General features: G+C 41.8%; 1 protein-coding gene across 1 annotated transcript; it reads right to left on the minus strand.

The window, feature by feature from the left end:
• Positions 1 to 489: 489 nt before the first annotated feature.
• On the minus strand, positions 490 to 14,412 carry OVGP1 (oviductal glycoprotein 1). Its single transcript, XM_049765612.1, has 11 exons — positions 14,388 to 14,412; positions 13,829 to 13,858; positions 13,162 to 13,366; positions 11,725 to 11,781; positions 9,784 to 9,949; positions 9,190 to 9,314; positions 6,843 to 6,951; positions 6,564 to 6,749; positions 5,070 to 5,186; positions 2,659 to 2,794; positions 490 to 800 (listed from the first exon to the last, which is right to left on the minus strand). Exons 1-11 carry the CDS (start codon positions 14,410 to 14,412, stop codon positions 490 to 492), a joined length of 1,467 nt encoding a protein of 488 aa, XP_049621569.1.
• Positions 14,413 to 20,646: the final 6,234 nt, after the last annotated feature.

Consider the following 20,646-nt stretch of genomic DNA (forward strand, 5'->3'; position numbering starts at 1 on the left):
GATCTGGTTTTGACTCATAGAGAAGTAAAGCAATGGTTTGTGGAAGAAGGGAAGCATAAAATTTATAACAGAAGACAACAGCCTGGGTGAGAAACAAAGTCCCTCTTTCCAAAAACAACCATCAGAAAAAAAGACTTTGAAGTGGAGAGACTGAAAATGGGGTAGCAGAGTTTATACCAGTTAAAGAACTTCAGAAAACTCATATGGATGATTGCATTTCCCATTTAATTCAACAGAAAGGAAATGAACTCCTTATTTAGAACCACAACAGTCTCCTGGGTTCTCTATCTGTAAAATGAACAAGGACTTGTTGGAAGGGTCTTTCCATTGACTATGGAATGGGAACAGAAGGGTAGTCAAAAGCCTGAGGAAGTGTGTCCTTAGAGTGAGAGGTCAAGGCCAAGAACAGAAACCTGTTTTGGGCTTCCATCTGAAGATAAAAGGAAATCAGCAGAGTCACTGTCCACACTGTCTTTCTCTCAAGTTGCCTCAATAATCTAAGGGCATAGTCATTTCTTCATAAGACGAATACAGGGTGTCCTGTAAAGTCAGGTTCTCCCCAGGGATCTCAGTCTCTCCTTCTAGAGTTTCAGTGTAATTTTCCATCATAGGGGTCACAGCCCCACTTCTGGCGGTTGTTGTCATATGTTCAGACTCCGTGTAGGGCACAGTGGCAGTAACTGTTTTTCCCGAGAGTAAGATCCCCAAAGCAGTCGAGGCAGAGGCACTTGCAGGGAAAGTTTCTGAAGGATACGTGGAAGATGGCAGCCAAAATGTAGGTGAAGGAGTTGAATTTATATCTAAAGCAAATCATCAGAAAGAAGTGAATCTCTCATCTTTCCTTCTAACCTCTTAAATCCTGATAATACTACAGTCACTCTTGGGATGAAGAACTGCCTGCATCCCAAATTCAAGACCAAGCCTTTTCTAATGTCCTTACCTAAAGATGTAGATTGCACACACACCCAGAATCCCTGATCTCCCATTTCACTGTGTTAGTATAAGGCCAGGTCATGTTTGCATTTGCTCCTTTTCTAGAGGAAAGCTGCAAAGAGGCACCTGATCACTGCCCTGAAACTCACTTTGACATCTGGCTGTGCACTTGCAACAAGATCCCATGACCTCAGTCCTTAATTGTTAAATCCTCAAAACGAATCCTTCCAAGGTCCCCATTGTAGAAACGTAAGGAGCAAAGCCCAAGGCAGAAGGGAAGCCTGGGACAGTTCGTTAGAAAGCAGTGAATGGAGTTTCATCTATACCCTGATGAGCTGTTATCTTTCTAACCTCCTTGCTCTGTTAAATCTTAAAATGAGGATTTTTAATTATGCAGCTGTAAGGAATGATGAACTTGGATAGAATTGGAAGATAATGTGTTAAAAGCATAAGCCAGAAGAAGAACAAACACAGGATGATCTTACTCATCCGTAATATGTAGAATAATTGGACAAAAGAATGAAATGAAGTAAAGGGTGATGCCTAAATTACTTTGACACCAGTGTATAGGAAGAAAGAGAAAAGGAATGAAATTGAAGATGTAATTAAGAAGAGGCAGACAGAATATGTGTGTGTGTGTGTGTGTGTGTGTGTGTGTGTGTGTGTATACACCAAACCACAGAAATAACAACACTGAAAGCAGGAAATCCAAATATTAACAACCAAAGGAACTTGACAAGGAAGTGGATACACCAGTGAGGGAAGCTGGAACTGCTGGTGGGATTGGTGCTGGAACACTATATGTGTAAAACTCAACAATGAATAACTGTAAATCACAGTGCTTTAATAAAAAAATTTTTTTTTTTTGGTTTTTGGGCAGTGATGCTTAGAGGTTACTCCTGGCTATGCGCTCAGAAATTGCTCCTAGCTCGGGGAACCATATGAGATGCTGGGGATCGAACCGAGGTGTGTCCTGGGTCAACCACATGCAAGACAAATGCCCTATCACTGCACTATTGCTCCGGCCCCATAAAAGAAATATTTTTTATATAATGACTCTAAACTATCCCTAAAGATATTCCTGTTCTAATATATCAAGTTCCAGCCCCTAATTGCCAGGATAGTCTTTACCTATAAAGGTTTTTTTTTTTTCCTTTTCCAAGGGTCAGAAAAATGGGATAGTGTTTAGGGCTTTAAATATATCAATAAATGAATACAGATTCACTCCTCAGCATCCCATATGGTCTCCAAAGCCTACCAGGAGTAATTCCTGAATATAGAGCCAAGAGCAAACCCTGATCACCACCAGATATAGTCCAAAAATGAACAAAATTGCTTTCCTAGTACTTATTACTATATATATATATAATTAATGTATATATTTTATATATAATTATATATAATTAATATAGTATAGAAAACTAGAAAATAATTGAAAGCTCTCATATATTGAGTGACAACTATAAAGTAGCACAGTTTTTACTTTGTATCTCGTACCCTGCAAATACATTGAAAACTCTCACTTTACACCCAGAAAAAATAGAGCTCAGGAAGGTGAAATTGATTGAGTGCACATCCAAACCATGAGTCAAGCACAGTGGAGTGATAGCAAAGCTCATTCTCTGTCCTCAATGTCATGTGACCTCACCAAAGCCTTTAGGCCTAACAAAAGGGGGTGCCTTGTAACTCCCCACTCCAGATTCCAAGTAATAAACAACTACTTACCAGCCTGTATCAGCTGAGTATGCAAGGTGTACACAAGTGGGAAAGGGCCAGTGCCACAGAAAGTGCCCCTGACATCATCCAAGTCCAAGGTCCACACCATGGCACCTCCAAAATGCTGCTTCTTTATGAATGATGCCTGTAAATGCAACCCATCAACTTAACATGCTTAGCACCTACCAGTGTAAGCACGAAAGACAAGTGAAAACAATCGAAGAACCTAAAGGTTAGGAATACTGGCTGCATCTGAGGCTGCCCTCTGAATACTTTAGGAGTCATGGGATCCCTCAAAAACTATATAAACGTTGTGTGTCTTCATTGCTTCATCTGGGAAAAAGTTAATAATAAACATTTCCAACACTTTAAGAGTCAAAAGAATTCTCCCACAAGTACTTGCTATGATGTGGATAAATTCTGTTAGATTTCACTCACATGAGTTACTTGGAATCTTCAAATTCATAGTAATGAAGGATAGATGGTGATCAGCAAAGGATAGGCAAGGAAAGAATTGTTAAGGGGCACTGTTAAATGGTCATGCAATTTCTGTTTAGGAAGAAATGGTAGTAATACAACAGCGTACTTAACTACTTAAGTACTTAATGTACTTAATGCCACTAATTGCAACTTCAAAATGGGTTAAATAGTCAACATTATTTTTTTTTCTTTTTTTTTAATAGTCAACATTATAATAGTGACTTTTACCAACTAAATTTAGCACCTGCCAATTTCCATGGATCAATGTAAATCCACATTAATTTCCTGCTGGCCTGTGAAAATGTTATTGCTGCTTTACACATGGAATGCTTGAGTCATGTGGAAGTATTAGTAGACATGTCAATATGTACCTTGTGGTATGAAAAAAATATTTATTTGATTTTCACCAATCCACAGAAGAAAAAAGGTTAAAACTCATTGCTTTGTGATATATATCTTACCACAATTTGAAAATAAATTATGAAGTTATAAATTTCCTACTTGGTTCAATAACTGGCATCAGGAATGTTCAGAAATGTTAAGTGTTATTTCTCTAGGTTCCCCTTTCTGCTAATCACCATTCATATCATAATGAATAAACTATACATATTTTTTTTTTGGTTTTGGGGCCACACTTGGTGGTGCTCAGGGATTACTCCTGGCTTTGCACTTGGAAATCACTCCTAGCAGGCTTGGTGACCTATGGGATGGTGGGGATCAAACCTGAGTCAGCCGTGTGCAATACACATGCTTTCCTCACTGTACTATCACTCCAGCCCTTATTTTTATTTTAAAAATCACTTCCAAACAATAATAAAAATCACTTCCACATACCTCATCTCAAAGTGACACTATAGAGGTCAGAGAGATAGTGCAATGGGTTGGTGCTTGTCTTGTAGACAGCCAACCAAAGTTTGATCCCCAACCTCTGAGTCTTCCAATAGTGACCCCTGAGAAAGGTACAAGAGTAAGTCCTGAACACAGCAAGGTATGATCCAAAAATACCTCTCAAAAATAAAACAAAGTGCACCACCAGAATTGATCCCTGGACAGAGAAATCCAGGAGTAAGTCCTGAGCACAGCTGAGTATGGATAAACTCTATGCTCCCCAAAACAAAACAGTACCTGGAGTTGAGCTGAACAGACAATTTGTAGTATCTGAGGCTTAAAAAAAATCACAGGCAAAGTATATATAAATTCTATATCTTCTTTATAGTGTCACTTTGTTTTATTTTTGAGAGGCAGGCAGGTACAAGACAAGCATCTTCCCTGCTCTATTATCTCCCTGGCCCCTGATCCTATTACCTATCAGTTCTCTCTATCAAGAATGATGGAAAAGCAAAATCTATAGTTATTTATGTTATTTACTAATTGTGATGATCATTTTGCAATATATAAACTTCATGGTATAAGCATAAAAGTATATATATATAACACTACATTATACATTTTATATCATTTCCCATATAAATTGCTCTATATGTAATATCTTATTATGTGTCAATTAAATTATTATTAACTAAATCACTCTTCTTGCACTAACAGGCACAAAACAATGACAAAATTTTAAAATAAAAGAAGTGTTAATTCTCTAAAAGAGTAAGGTATCAGCAGTTCACTTCATTGAGGTGAAGGTTTAATGGGAAGGTCTAGCAGTTGGGAAAAGAATTGAAGCAATAGTCACCATAGTCTGAAGTTCAGGTTGAGGACAGAGTGAAACTATGATGTAACAGGGGTCTGCAAATTACGGCCCGCGGGCCACATATTGTATTTGTTCCTGTTTTGTTTCTTCACTTCAAAATAAGATATATGCAGTGTGCATAGGAATTTGTTCATAGTTTTTATTTCCATTATAGTCCGGTCCTTCAACGGTCTGAGGGACAGTGAACTGGCCCCCTGTTTAAAAAGTTTGAGGACCACTGAAAGGGCCAAGGACTGACCTTGTAACTAAAGCTGATGGCATCGTCATAGCCGACCCATTTCCTTCCCTTGTAGGCATATGGCACATACTGATCATGGATCCAGCGCTTCTCTGCTTTCTGAACAAAGGAACAAATCTGCCAGAAAGGCAAGCAGGTTAGTGAAATGCTGGGGTTAGGAGTAACACCCAACTCCTTGCCTGGGAATAACGTGTCACTTGCCAGATAATGGGGGAAAAAGGAAGAGTCTTGAGGGAGTGGAAAAGACCACTTACATAAGACCTCCTCTTCCCTCTGAATCGCTCCTATCACACATCCCTTTACTGTATAGGAAGAGGTTAATGACATCCTTAAAGAGCAAACCAGGATCTGGTAGATAACTACATTATCTACTGCTCAAAGTAACATACCTAACACTTGACAGACACGTTTTATTTTGTTTTCTTTTATGCTTCACAATAACTATCTGTTCACTATAAATCAAATCCAATTATCCAATTTAATTAGTGATCAAATAAACTTTTTGTGGTTGTCATTGCTTATTTATTTGAGTGATGCCAAGAATCAAGCCCAGACAAAGACGCTTTGAACTTTTCATAAATGTTAAGATCTCCAAGTCAGGGATACCTAGGCTGTCAGAATCACCCAAGCATATAAAAGTCACTTAGTGCCCAGCTTTAGGTAAGAAAGTCACCTGCTAAGAAGTAGAAACCTTCAATATGGGATGCACAGGTTAATAGTTGTTATTCTTGGAAGGTTTCTATCAAAAACTCTTTGACTCAGAATAGCTGTCATGTAAACTGTTTTTTGTTTTGTTTTGTTTTGTTTTGACAAGGAACTAGCTGGGCGGTGGAACCATATGTTTTGTATGTAGAAATTCCTAGATTGTATCCCCAGTAGCAAAATTAATTTTAAACAAGTTTTAAAGAATATTATTATTATTATTATTATTATTATTATTTTGGTTTTCGGGCCACACCCGGCAGTGCTCAGGGGTCACTCCTGGCTGACTGCTCAGAAATAGCTCTTGGCAGGCACGGGGGACCATATGGGACACCAGGATTCGAACCAACCACCTTTGGTCCTGGATCGGCTGCTTGCAAGGCAAACGCCGCTGTGCTATCTCTCCGCGCCCTAAAGAACATTATTTAACGGTGCTGTCATTCATAGTCATGCTTCATTGGGTTAGTGGAAACACATCTGGAGTCATGCAGCTCAGAGAAGCCATTGAAGATATGCCAGTTAGAGGACACAATCTCCACATACAACTCATGTCTTTGTACCAAATGCCACCTGCTTGGGATGAGTCTCCATACATCCAACTCTACCCAATGCAGGTCCTTTACAAGGAACCTGGACAACTCTCCCTGAAGAAAAGACAAAGGCTTTCATCTGTCCCAATAAACTCTCCGTCCTCATTTTCAGTTCCCACTCTTGCTTTTGTCCTGTATAATTACTTGGGTCGGGGTGGGGGGAGAGTCCTAACTGAGAGACAGGGGCCCTTTCAACCATCACCTCGTAATAAGCCAAGAAACCAGCCTGCTTGGTGTACTTCCCTGCAGATCCCGGTCCCACGCTTTCAGCCTGCAACCCATTATTAGAGGCTCTGAGGAGCTGAAAGGTTCGTCCGTAGGTGGGGACCCCCATGATGAGTTTCTCTGGGGATACCCCAAGCTTTTGCCAGTAATTCATGGCATATGCCTACAGGTAGGAAACACAAACTCTCGTTAGCACAGTCCATGCTCATCCCTGGCTGCCAGTGTCTTAATCTCCTGAGTGCTTCCCTTTCCTTACCGAAGATTTGAAGTCTCCAGGCAGAGAAAACAAGGGGCTATTGTGTCCTGTGAACTTTTCCCAGCTTCCATGTAAGTCGTAAGACAAGATGTTGATGAAATCCAGGAATCTGTCAGGGAAAAAACAGAGGAATAAAACTGATGCACCATGGACTACCGACTCCCACAGGCTTCCCTGTCTTTTTTTTGCTTGAGGGGCCGCCTAGGCTGCACCACACCCCGGAACAAACTGCTGGTTAGGGACAGCTGAGTCCTGAGATCTTCCTGAAGCCAAGGAATTATCGCTTGCTCTAGAAAACCACTAGGTGGCAGATGGGAGCCATGACAGCCTGGCCTGGCCACTGAGCTAGCAGAGGTCTGCAAAAATCAGTCAAGAATTAAACAGTTTGGGGCCTGAATGGGTAAGGTACTTTACTTGCCTTGCATGCGGCCTACTCAGGTTTAATCCCCTTTACCATCTATGGTCCTCTGAGCCCACCAGGAATAATTACTATTCCTAAGCATTGCTAGGCCTAAAAGCAAGACACTGACCTGCCAGTCTTTACTGCCCCCCCCCCAACATATAAGGACTGGTTTTTGAAAGGAGGTAAAGGAATATGTATGATATCCTACTAGTAACAGTTTTGTAAACCACAGTGCCTAAAGAAAAAAAAAATAAAAGAAAAAGTGTCTGCCAAACAGGCAGGCTTGGCGATAGAGAACTGGGGATATTGGTGGAGAAAAGTGAAGGGATTGGTATTGGAACATGGTATACCTGAAACTAAAATATGAATAACTTTGTAATTCATGGTGATTTCATATAAAAATTTTGTTTTAATAAATTATAGCAAAGGGGCTTGAGCGATAGGGTATTTGCCTTGCACGCACTAACCTAGGACAGACCGTGGTTTGATCCCCCGGGTTCCCTATGGTCCCCCAAGCCAGGAGCGATTTCTGATTGCATAGTCACGAATAACCCCTGAGCATCACCGGGTGTGGCCCAAAAAGCAAAAAAATAAAATTGATATACATTTTTCCTTCAAGGAACCAGTGATCCTCATCTCTTCCAAAAAGTTTCTCTGGTAAGGAAGAGTACAGAGTACTTTATCGGGTGTCAGAATGATGAGTTTTCTACAGGGGATGCCTAATTTAATGTTAAGATGGTCAGTTTTCTAAGAACTAAGATTCAGACAGGTCATCTAATACAAGAGTGCTCTGTTCTTGCAGCCAGACAGTAAACCCAGTGTCGGATAACTTGGCTGCACAGAGTTTCTGCTCTTCCTCCCAAATGAAAATTTCTGTCAGATTTAGTAAGTCACAGACCCCATCTTCCATTCTGTCCTGCAGTTGTTTTTATTTTCTCTTCCAGAGTTATTTAATTCTTGAGGTGTGACAAAATGAACTCAGTTCCAAGTGGTTTTTTTGAATTTTGGGTAGAAACCTGTGCTATGTTCTGAAATCTAGCTTGGTTGAGCAATGTAATTCTTTATTTTTGAAATTTTTGGTAGGAGGGTCACATTGGGAGTACTTTAGGCTTTAGGCTTAATCTTGACTCAAGGATCAAGACCATTGGTGATGCCAAAGGGATCACATGAATTGTCCCAAACTAAGGTGAGTTCTGCCTTGTGAAAGCGCCTTATCCCCTGTACCAGTTCTTTACTTCTGTGGCTATTGTTGGTGACCCATTTCCTCTCTGAAGCTGGCTGGTGCCCTACAGAACATGTTTGCTGCTGGTGGTCGCAAGGACCAGAGTAATACCAAGAGGACAGTATCTTGGGATATGACACACCTTCCCTGATTTTTAAGGCAAACAAACAAACTACCCTGGAATAATAGGACTAATTCTTTTGTGTTTGAGTTTTTGTTTTGTTTTGTCTTTTGGACCACACTCGGTAGTGCCCAGGCTCAGTGCCTTAGTTTTGGCTCAGGACTCACTCCTGGCATACTTAGAGGACCAATTGAGATATTGGGGATTGAATTGGGTTGATTGCACGCAAGGCAAACAGTATGTCCACTATACTTTCACTTCAGCCATGCTTGGGGGACAATGTGAGATACTGGGGATTGAATTGGTTCATCTGCATACAAGGCAAATGCTCTATCCACTGTACTATCACTCCAGCTTTGTAATATTTGAAGCCATATCTAACAATAGTCCCAAGTCAGTGCTCAGGGGTCATTCCTACCTGAGTTTGATGGAACCTGGGCCTCCTGCCATCAAATTGTGTTCTAGTCCATTAACAAGCTCTTGCACTACTTCTCGACCCTATCCTTAAAGTGCGGATGCACAGGACTGACAGGTCCATGGAGCATTCAGTACTAGCACCCAAGATCTGAACTCCTGGGGAACTTAAAATGCACTTACTCACCCTCCAAGTTCAGGCACGTTATAAGCCTTCTGGATGATGCGTGGGTTCCCAGACACAGCTGCAGAGAGCAGTAGCCTTGGTTGGGCAGTAGACTGTGCCTCCTTCTGGAAGGCGATAAGCAGCTCCTGGGAGGGAAAACAGACAGGAGAACCAGATGTGGCTCAGGGACCTATCTGCCAGCTCCGAGGATATCCCTATGAGCCAGTCAGGTTTTGACCAGAGGCAGAGACAGGAGGTCCTGTGGTCAGTGAATTTACAACTCAGGACATGTAGACTGCTTGCTTTGCTGGGATAGCCCTGGAGCTGCTGTGCATTTGGTGAAGGCATAGACTGAAATGCTAGATGCTAACAGGGAATGACCACAGAATCTCTGGGCAACAGCAAAAAGAGGATATGTCAGACTTGACATCTGATCCTCAGCTTCTTTAAATCTCTTTTGCTTTTGATGACCTCAGAGGTGACTTCACTAAAAAGATCTCTGCAGTTCTATCCCTGCCCTGCCTCTGCCTCTGCCCCTGTCTCTTCTGTTTCTCATGCCCATATTGGCTCCACAAGATCCTTGCTTGGATTCCAGAGCTTCCCACTTGCCCTTACTTCAGTTAAGAGAGTGAATGTCCAACGGTCTTTCTCTGGGCTGCCTCTGAACCCAGGGTACAGGAAGAAGAGGTCCAGACCATCGAAGCCATGTGTCCTCAGGAAAGAGATTGCTGAGTCAACAAATGCTTTCCGGTTGGCTACTGTGGACAACATGGTGGTGAACCTGCAAGGAGAGCATGATATAGTAGAGCTGCCTACAGACACACCGAGGGAAGCCAGGCAAGACTCCAAAACTCAAAAACGTCCTTCCACGCCCAAGAAAGAACATTTGGTTGCAAGTAGGAGCTAAGAACAAAGTCCTTCACTGGTCACACTGAGCAGGGAGCTGCAAGCACATGCAACATACAAGTCTGGGATCAGTACAGTTCTGCTCTCCAACATGGGTGCCCACTGGCTGACCTCTCTGCCTCAATCTGCTAGTCTCTTCCTTTTATTTTCTTGGTTTATATGAAGAGGTGTTGTCAGGAGTATTTACCAATTGAGAATCTCATCCGTGCAAATCTTGAATACTAACCAGTGACCCACATCCCCAGATCTTCTTTGCTATCCAGTTATGATAATTCACCTTAATATTGAGTTTTTCTCCACAGAATTCATGTGGAGGTGAATGTGAGACCAAGAATCTACTTTTCCAGGAAGATCTCTAAGCTAATAAGGGCTTTGGGTGCTTAAAGTGCTTCAAGCGGCCCAAGAAAACCTGAGCTCTAAGAAGGGGTGCTAGCACCCGCACCTTTTCATGCCTTGGTACTTTGGTAGGGTGGGTTTTTGTTTTTGTGTTTGTTTTAATTGACTTTTTCTTCCATAAAGAAGTCACTACTGGAAATATTCTAACTTACTGTGATTGAACTGTAAAGAATTCTATGCTGGTCTATGCGTCACTGTTAAAAACTGACCAGATTCAGAATTAGGAGGTCTGGCTTCAGTGATGTTTATCACCTCCTAGTGTTACTATTTGAGGGACACCTGAGTGAAGGAAGGCATGCTTCTTAATATCTCTCACTCTTGGGGCCAAAGAGATCCTTGCAAAGGGATACTTCCCTTGCATTCCACAGAGCCAGGTTCAGTTCTATTCAATCCCTGCACTACCTATGGTCCCCTAAGCACTGGCAGGAATCATTGAAGAAAGACTAGCCACTGAACACTGCTGGGTGTGATCAAAACACCACCAGCACTCCCCCAAATACCTCTCCCTCTTGATCGCTCTCTTTTTTTTTAACAAGTCTGGAATCCAAACATTCACTCTGCCAGCTTCTTCCAAATACTTATTTAAGAGGAATATGTGTGGTGCCTTTACCCGGCATCTGGCACTTAGTGAATGTTCAAAAGTCACAGAGAGAGCGTTAGATCCTGGGCTGGGCTCAGCTGCTTCTAATTTAACATCCCCAAATTATCCTTCCATTGTACATGAGCCTGGGCCCAGGCCACTAGATCTTCCTCCCTAACAGCTCTCTGCTCTAAGACAAGAAGGCAGGTGCAGCCTAGGCTCCAGGCAAGATGTTTCTGAGAAAATATAAAGGCAATTTGTCCCCCCACATTGCCCTGCGCAGAATCTCCTGCCCATCAGAATCCCTCTCTGTACATTCTGTGTGGCCTGTAACATAGACCAAGGCACAAAGCTTAACCTCAGGTTCATGTTCACACCTCCACTGCCTTTGCCTGCATTTATAAAGTGAGTAACCCCATGCCCTGTGAGTTCATGTTCAGACATCCTGCCCCAAGCAAATCCCCTCTACTCTCTGAAAAATAACCCCCTTTCCTCTCTGCATGCTGTATCTTCCCTCTTCTCACTCACTTTGTGGATGGGGGCAAGGATAAGGAACCAGAGCCCAGGGACCTTTCTGTGAGAGTTCTGCTGCCTTTGTGGTCATGCAGGCTTCTCTGCTACCCTCCCCACCCTAACCCCCGTCCAAAGACTAGATGATGATTGTGAAGTCTCACCTTGATGTGCCGAAGTCCCAGCCCCCAATGGACAGAAGAGTTTTCAGCCTTCTGTTCCTACAAGGAGGGAGAAAAGATCAGAAATTGAGATCCTTGCTCCAGTGGACATCATGATCACCTCCCTTTCGCTTCATTTGGGGCACTAGAGGGAGGTAGAGGAATGAGGCAGGGGAGGCAATGGGGTAGCGAAAAGGAGTGAAGTTGAAAAGGAAGGGAGAAGGGAGACGAGATTAAGGAAAGGGAAAGGAGGAAAGAAAGGAACGGGGAAACTATCATCCATGATAATCATCACTTCAGAACCCCCAGAATATCCAAAGTCCATCCAATTACCCCATATCCTCAGTGTTCCCACAGAATAAAATATATATATATATAAATGTTTATCTTGGGGCCGGCGAGGTGGTGCTAGAGGTAAGGAAAGCACTAGCCAAGGAAAGATCGTGACCGCGGTTTGATCCCTCTGCGTCCCATATGGTCCCCCCAAGCCAGGGGCAATTTCTGAGTGCTTAGCCAGGAGTAACCCTTGAGCATCAAATGGGTGTGGCCCGAAACCCACCCCCCGAAAAAAAAGTTTATCTTTTACTCATTTTCTTAGTCAGCATGTTAGTTAAGCAATTACTACTATCAGCTTTTGATGCATGTGACAGAAGAGTGAATAGAAGAGACAAGATTTTAGTTTTGTTATTATTTATTTTATTATTTGTTATTACTGGGAACATATAATGCAGATGCTGGGAATTTTTTTGAGGGAGGACATACCCGGCCATGCTCAGGGCTTATGCCTGCCTTTGTGTTCAGGGATCACTCCTGGTAAGGCCCATATGTAGTGCTGGCAATCAAACCCAGGTTAGCCACATGCAAGACAAATGCCCTTCTTGTTGTACTGTCCCTCCAGCCCCTTTGACTGTATTTTTTTTTATCTGCTCTACAACCATCACCACAGGGACAAACCTCCCTGGAATAGAGAAAAATCAGATTTTGGGTGAGGATAGAAATCCCTCAGCAAGCACCTACTCAGTGCCAGCCACTGGTCTGGCCTCTGGTTACACAAAAAAATGGAGACACAGCCTCTCCCCTTCAGGGTTTGCAAATGATACGGGTTGAGGAAACATTGATTTTAGTCAGGATTGTGTGAAATACAACTTTCAAGCACACCAGCAGCATAAATCCATAAAATTCTCACTACCAGCCTGAAAGGGTGAGTCAGGGGACAGACAGTCAAGAGGATACTGCATATAGAGGTTACAGCAAGATAAGGCAAGGAAGAAGAAAGAATTCAGGAGGATGGCATCACAGATGCCATCTTGTCAGGGATGCTCAGGGTCCCATGTGAGGAACAGGGACCAGGAGGACGCAAGGAAAGTTGAGAGGTAAGTGTGTGGGTGGGGCATGCTTAATTCCCACATCAGTTCACACCCAGATTCAATATAAACATACCTCTGCTTGAGTGCATTGAACTCTGGGTAGAGAATCTTCTCATCCTGGGGATTCTTAGCAACAATTTGACTGTGGTTCATGGAGGCAAAGGCTAATATCAGATGAGTGCAAAGAAAAGGATCCAGGTCTTTGGGTGAAACTGAGGCTGGACCAGGTCGACTCTGGGCCCAGTTGGTGAAATAACACACCAGCTTTTGGGCTTCACCTGACAGAAACAGTTCATGTTAGTGGACAAAGACAAGGGAGAGAAGGAAGCTTCGCTTCCACAAAGCACTCTAATTAGATCTCCATAACAGACACACACAACATATGTACATACAAGATACATATATACACACCACACACCATATGTGGAATGATATACAGATACACACAACATATGTGTAAACAATATGTATACATCCACACAGAAACATACAAGATATATGTAATCACACAGCATATACATATTCAGACCACATATACTCTGAGGACTTGTCTTTCCTCACTGCTGAGATTTAGGGCAGTTGGAAGGGATGCATTTTGATTTCCTTGTTAGGATAGACCCTGGCACACTATGTGCCATAAATAGCAGGCAGGAAGCTGGAATTCCTTGGGGCAGATCCAGGAGAAGCATTTTTCAGTCGAGATAAACTCCAGCTGTGGAGAGCAGGAGCATAGTCCTTACCATTGTGGTGTTTCAGCACAAGTAGCAACCCTACTGTAAACAAGAGGAGATACATATTTGTAATCCACGCTGAGGAGCAAACAGCTGCATTCAGCTCATGCACACGTCATAAACAACTCTACAAACACACTTCATCCCTTTCCTCTTTTTCTCAATTGAACCCAAAGCCTTCCAAACATCTCTCATAATTATTCCATATGGAAAACATATAAAGACATGCCTTGCACAAGAGTAATTTTTAGAGTGGTCACAAGTAACCAAGTCTACTTGCTCTCAAACTCAGCAGCACATGAAAAAATACTGATATTCTGCACCTGTAGCAAAGACAGATTTCAGTAGCCTGAAGTAGAATTTAAGTTGCCTAAAAATGTTTCATGAGATCAACTCCTCTAATTTCCTCTCCCCACCCCTTCTCAATCTTCTCAATCTTCTCTAGGCCCCTTCTAGTCTCTCCCGTAATATGGGCCTCTGAGTCCCAGATTGCTTCCCAGCACTGGAGAAATAACTAAGGAAGCCTGGAAACTCCTGGTTAGAATAAAATTGTGACAATCACACTCACCAACCCACAGGCACAGCTTCTCCATCTCCATGGTCCTAGAGTTGCCAGGCTAAAGCTTGAGCCTATTTATATTCACTTTCTAGACAGGGCCCTGAAACAACACTGGTATAGTTCCACTACACCCACACAACCCCCAGGAATTATGAATAAAAAGCTTCCAAGTCACTGTGACCCCAGTACTTCCTGTTCTCCCTCTTCAGTTTAGTTCTCTCAGTGTTGCCAACTAAGCAAGAGCTCTACTGGAACTGATAGGCAGCTGATGACATAGATCATGACCAAGGCCATGCCAGGCAGTGTCAGCCCTTCTTCCTGCTTTCCAACCCTGCAGGATCCTTTATGATGAGTGAAGAAAGTGTTAATCATCCAAAGTGTAAAACTCCCAATTGCACCTAAAATGCAGATGGCTGCTTGGCCTAATCTTGCTGAATTTTATAGGAATAAAAGAGACAGTACATAAAAATGGCTTATACAATTATATGTTATATATATAGATATATAGATAGATATAAGTACAGGCTCAATGAAAACTGTTACTGAAAATGCGTAGAATTGCTCAGCAGAGCAAGGTTATCCAAATACTGAGAACTCACAGGCAGATAAAGTAAGAGATGGAGTAGACATAATAAAGCCTATTCCATTCCAGTAGAAGATGAACACTTTCAGAGCAGTAATACATATGGTCTCATATGAAGTTTGTGGGGCAGGAACATCTTGAAATTAAAAAAAACAACACAATAAAATGTACATAAAATGCATGCCAAAACTATTTCACTGAAAGTCTATAAAAGCCTTAGAAAATACTCCCATCCAATGGAGATTTTATCTACAATTGTTCGTTCATCGTTGTCTTCTTTTATGTACTCAACAAATATCCTTTGAGTGCACCAATTTCTTCTTGACTTTTTTAATACATTGGTTATTAAGACACAATTTCTGTTTTCAAGAAGATTCTATTCTATGGGACAAAGGGGTAGTAGTACAAAGGTAAGGCATTTGGCTTTTAGGCAACCAATCCAGGTTCAATGACCTGTACGCTATATAATGCCTGAGCCTTATCAGGAGACATCCTGTGATTCAGAGCCAGAACACCCTGAGCACCACTGAATATGACCCCCACAACTAAAAGAAGCTGATAGTTAAATGAACAGATGAATCATCAGTAGCTACTGTTCTAAGAAGCATGAGTTTTGTTGCCATGTCAAATTGAGCTCTTCACCATGATCAGGGTCAATGTGAATGCCACTCCATTTCAAGGACTAACAGAGAGATGAATAGGAAAGTACTATATTACATGAAAATGACATTGGATCAGGCTTGACAAAAACATACTTAGATTCCCCCTGGGGTGCTTTCTTATTCTAGAGATCTTTTACTTATATTTATTTATTTATTTAGATTTTTTGGGTCACACCCAAAGGTGCTCAGGGGTTACTCCTGGATCTGCATTCAGAAATTGCTCCTGGCAGCCTCGGGGATAGGGGGGGACCATGTGGAACGCTCGGGATCAAGCTTGCATCTGTCCCGGGTAGGCCGCTTGAAGGCAAACACCCTACTGCTGTGCTATCACTCCGGTCCTCTAGAAATCTTTTTACTTGGCTGACAATTCCTTGCTGGTGTGTCAAAACAATTTTTTTTTCTGTTTTTTTTTTTTTTGGCCACACCCTGACACTCAGGGGTTACTCCTGACTATGTGCTCAGAAATCGCTCCTGGCTTGGGGGACCAGGTGGGATGTCGTGGGATAGAACCACAGTCCATCCTAGGCTAGTGCTCGCAAGGCAGACGCCTTATGGCTTGTGCCATCACTCCAGCCCGTGTGTCTGAATTTTTGGTACTAGATATCTGCTTTGATTTCCCTTCCTGTTCTCTAAACTATAGGCACCATAACTGACTCCTAACACCTGAGTCCCTGTTCAAAGTTATTATGTTTGTGAGGTCTTATTTTCTGTCACATTTTGTTTATTGGGGGGCAGATATTTATTTGTTTTGGGCCATACTCAGTATTGCTTGAGGTTGACTCTGGGCTCTGTGTTCAGAAATCACTCCTAGAAGGCTTGAGGGGCCAATTGGGGTCCCAGGGTTCAAACCCATATTTGCCTGATATAAGGTAAGTGCCCTACCAACTATACTATCTCTCTGACCTTCACTTACTGTCTTCCAAGACCTTGGTGTGAAATACACCTCTTTAGTCTATACTTCTGAGATTCCTCTTATCACACTGACTTATCTCCACTCCCCCAATTCTATATTTTTGCTATTTCCCACAATATTTGTCCTTTTCTAGTGATTCCTTCCAGGAGCACTAGCTGTTAATGCTGCATAATGTCTCAGAAACAAATTTGACCTCCTATATGAACTTAATTCATCTGCACTTGCCAGTCCTCTGAGCAGTATTTGCTCTCCAGTGGGCATGGCTAGACTTCAGAACTAACTATCCCACACCTCCAAAAGTGACTGATGATGGTAAAAAATAGTGCCAAGAGAGAACAATAAATGCCCAGGAATGGCTTCTACTTCCTTCAGGGATAAACATGTCAAAGGGTTGGGAACCATGACTTTCTCAGTAGGCAGACAATGAAGAGCAAAATGCTAAATGAAGCTTCTGTTGAAAATCAGTGTGCCACATTGTTCCACTTACTGTCAAACCTATTCTTTGAGTTCTTGCTATCAAAACTTACAGACATTGCTTTTTATTTCTACATGCCCCCTGGATCCTTAAAGAATCTCCTTCCTACTGCCTACCTGGGTCTCATGAAGATGAGACATATACAAATGTTTTTCCATTAAATGGCTGAAGAAACCAACCATTCTACTTAACCCCTACCATGTTTTACTACATCCAATTAGATGAAGGCAAGACTGTAGATATGAAGTACATGTCAAGCTTACCAAATGTGTTTCAACTCTTTTCTCTTGCTCCTCCCCTTGTCTCACAGTCCTGATGGCATAAGAGTATTCTGAAGAAGTGGCCAGTTTTTTGAGAATGACTCCTCAAAAACCTGTGGAAACTTGAGAAATGTTACTGTTGAAGAGGATAGAGGGAGAGAGATCCTTGTCTGTCATTATGGTAATAATGTCCAGAGACAATAGAAATGAGGGCCAGAGGTTCATATTGTGGCTGGCTCACAATATGAAGCTCACCACAAAGACTGGTGAGTGCTGTTAGGGAAATAACTACACTAACAACTAGCATGACAACGTTTATGAGTGAGAGTAGTATGCCTGTCCTGAATACAGGCAGGAGTGGGGGGGGGCATTGATGGTGGGAATGTTGCACTGGTGAAGGGGCGTGTTCTGTTTATGACTGAAACCCAAGTACAATCATGCTTGTAATTATGGTGCTTAAGTATTTTATATTAAAAAAAAGAAATCTATGTCTGTGGCACACTGTCAAGGAGGAAAGGCTAGACTTAAAATTCTGAATTAAATATGTAAAATTCCAGTAAAATGTATAAAATATAATATGCACTGCTCTTAATATTGAGCACAGTGACTTAGATACACTGCTTAACAAACTGTGAATTTCATGATTGTTAACTTCTGGATCAAAACTCGAAGATCAATTTATCTTGGGGGGGGGGAGGTCACACCCTGCAGCGTTCAGGGTTTTCTCCTGGTTATAATCTCAGAAATCGCTCCTGGTAGGCTTGGGGGACCATATGGGATGCCAGAATTCGAACCACCATCCTTCTGCATGCAAGGCAAATGCCTTACCTCCCTGCTATCTCTCTAGCCCCAAGGTCAATTTTTGTCTCTAAAGATTTATTTGTTAAGAACTAATTTAATAGTCATGAGGAAATCAAATATTAGATATCAGTACAGATTGTTTAGTCATTTACTTTGTGATTCTATGTTACTTTATTTAGCCTTAAGTCAATGTGATTTTTAATCAATTTGATCTTTGAATGTTTGCTAAGATTGTAGATAATTATATTGAGGACTGTAAAGTATGAAGTTGTGTTATAAAACATGTTTGAAACACACATTCATTTCACAACTAGATTGTGAAATATATTGATAAATATATTGGTTGTGATGAGATTAACTGCATTATGTTTTCTGTGGTGAAGTTTATTTAGTTCCTTGTTACTTTTAGGTCTAGATATGACAAGTTTTAAAGTCATCAGAAAGAACATGATTACACAATAAATCTACCTTCCCACCCCAATGCCCCAATTTCCTGCCCTTTATAATATGCCACAGCCCATAAAATATGGTCAGAAGTCTACAAGAGTGAATGTTTGACTGTTTTTGTTGCAATAATGTAGTTAGAACCAGGAGGTAGAAAGCTTGCTGACCTGAATTCAATCCTACGTGTGATCCATATATGTGGCTGACCTGAGTTAGATCCCAGCTTGACAAAAGGTCTGAGCAATGCCAAGAGTGATCCCTGAGCATAATAAGCACCACTGGATATCGCCTCAAAAACCAAATCCAAAGCCAAACAGAACCAAGAGGTAAAGTCTGTGTAGCTGAAGAATACAGAACTTGCCGCCTACAGTCCCAAGGGACAGGAAAGAACTCAAGAATCAGCCATTGACAAGGGGCACCCGAAACTGTACCTCAGCCTTCTTATGTCTGACAGTGATCCTGAGCATATCACCAAGGAGTAACCCACTCTAGCTGGGTGCACAAGAGATCAGCAGTAGATTAGAGGGAGTCTAATCAATGAATTTCAAAATGATAAGGAATAAGAGGGAAATGAACTTGCTCCAGCACTTGAACCAGTGAATCTAAATGCAAAACATCTGTATGGTTTTAAGAAAATAAAACAATGGGGCCGGAGAGATAGCAAGGAGGTAAGGCATTTGCCTTTCATGCAGAAGGTCATCGGTTCGAATCCCGGCATCCCATATGGTTCCCCGTGCCTGCCAGGAGCAATTTCTGAGCATGAAGCCAGGAGTAACCCCTGAGCACTGCCGGGTGTGACCCAAAACACACACACACACACACACAAATGGGGGCCAGAGTGATAGCACAGCGGTAGGGTATTTGCCTTGCACGTGGCTGACCCACGACAGACCTGGGTTCGATCCCCGGGGTCCCATATGGTCCCCCAAACCAGGAGCAATTTTTGAGCACATAACCAGGAGTAACCTTAGTGTCACTGATTGTGGCCCAAAACCCCCACCCCCCAAAAAAGAAATAATGACATTTCCAGCTGTTGTGAGCAAGTCCATACACAATCTACTAAACAATTCTTAAAGGACCTAGGGAACAATCCTACATATGATACATTTCTGGTTGCTGTGAGGTCATCTATTTTGAACCTTCTTTGCTCACTGTAATGTACAATTCAAACGAAATTGCAACACCTGCTCCTACTGGACCTTTGGTTAGGCTTGCAATAGAAATTACTATCAACACAGGTCCATCCCAACCTAACATTCTTTACAATAACATTCTTCAAAGTTTGCCTTCTTTGAGCACATTTCAACCACCTGGACACACAAACATGCTTGTTTTTTTTAATGTCTTTGTTGTGGGGGATGGAGGGTGGATGCTCATATCTTAGTCCTGGCTCTGTCTTAATGAATCACACCTGGCAGAGCTTAGGAACCACATGGAATCCTGAAAGTCAAACCTAAGTGAGCTAAATGCAAGACAAATGACCTATCATTTATATATACTATTACTCTGCTCCCCAGTGTCTTTACAGTATGTAATATTGGCTTACAAAACTGCAAATGCTAAAGGTATAGTGTGATCACAGCATATCCACCACCAAAGCTTCACTATCCTCCCACCAGTCTGTTGGACACTCATTCAACCCTCTCTTGATAACCTGTTCCATGATTAATCTGAGGTATATCATACTTATACAATTTATGAAGTGATACCAAACCACAACCACCAACAAAATGTCAATAAAATCTTTCCATCCTTTCCTCACCCTAACTCACCTGCCCTTCCCTGAGAGACTCAATATTGCTGGTATTCTCAGAGAAGTCACTGGCCATTGACTTCCCTTTACCCACTCAACTATTATTGGGTACTCAAGTTACTTTTATGTACTACATATAGTTAAATCTTTGGGAAAATAAAATTTTTAAAGCCCATCTTCGTGGAAGAATTGCTGTAAATCCAGTCTACTTCAAATCTAATGCTATGGAGACTGACCACTGGGATGCTATGAAATAATAGAACTTTCAGTTGTTTTCTCCACTATTTAGTCCATGAGAAAACTTTAATACTTACCCACTTTAACATTTTTAGTGATCCCAATTTTTTAAGTTTTAAGTTTTTAAGCTTTTGAGGATG

Source organism: Suncus etruscus, chromosome 19, assembly GCF_024139225.1.
Source record: "Suncus etruscus isolate mSunEtr1 chromosome 19, mSunEtr1.pri.cur, whole genome shotgun sequence".
Taxonomy (NCBI): Eukaryota; Metazoa; Chordata; class Mammalia; order Eulipotyphla; family Soricidae; genus Suncus; species Suncus etruscus.

Coding starts and splice junctions, on each gene's coding strand:
- OVGP1 (XM_049765612.1), bottom strand. CDS start 14,412: ATGGAGAAGCTGTGCCTGTGGGTTG. Junction 6,952..9,189: donor AACGTGCCTGAACTTGGAGG/GTGAGTAAGTGC, acceptor TTTCCCTGACAG/ATTCCTGGATTTCATCAACA. Junction 801..2,658: donor TACTCAGCTGATACAGGCTG/GTAAGTAGTTGT, acceptor GATTTGCTTTAG/ATATAAATTCAACTCCTTCA.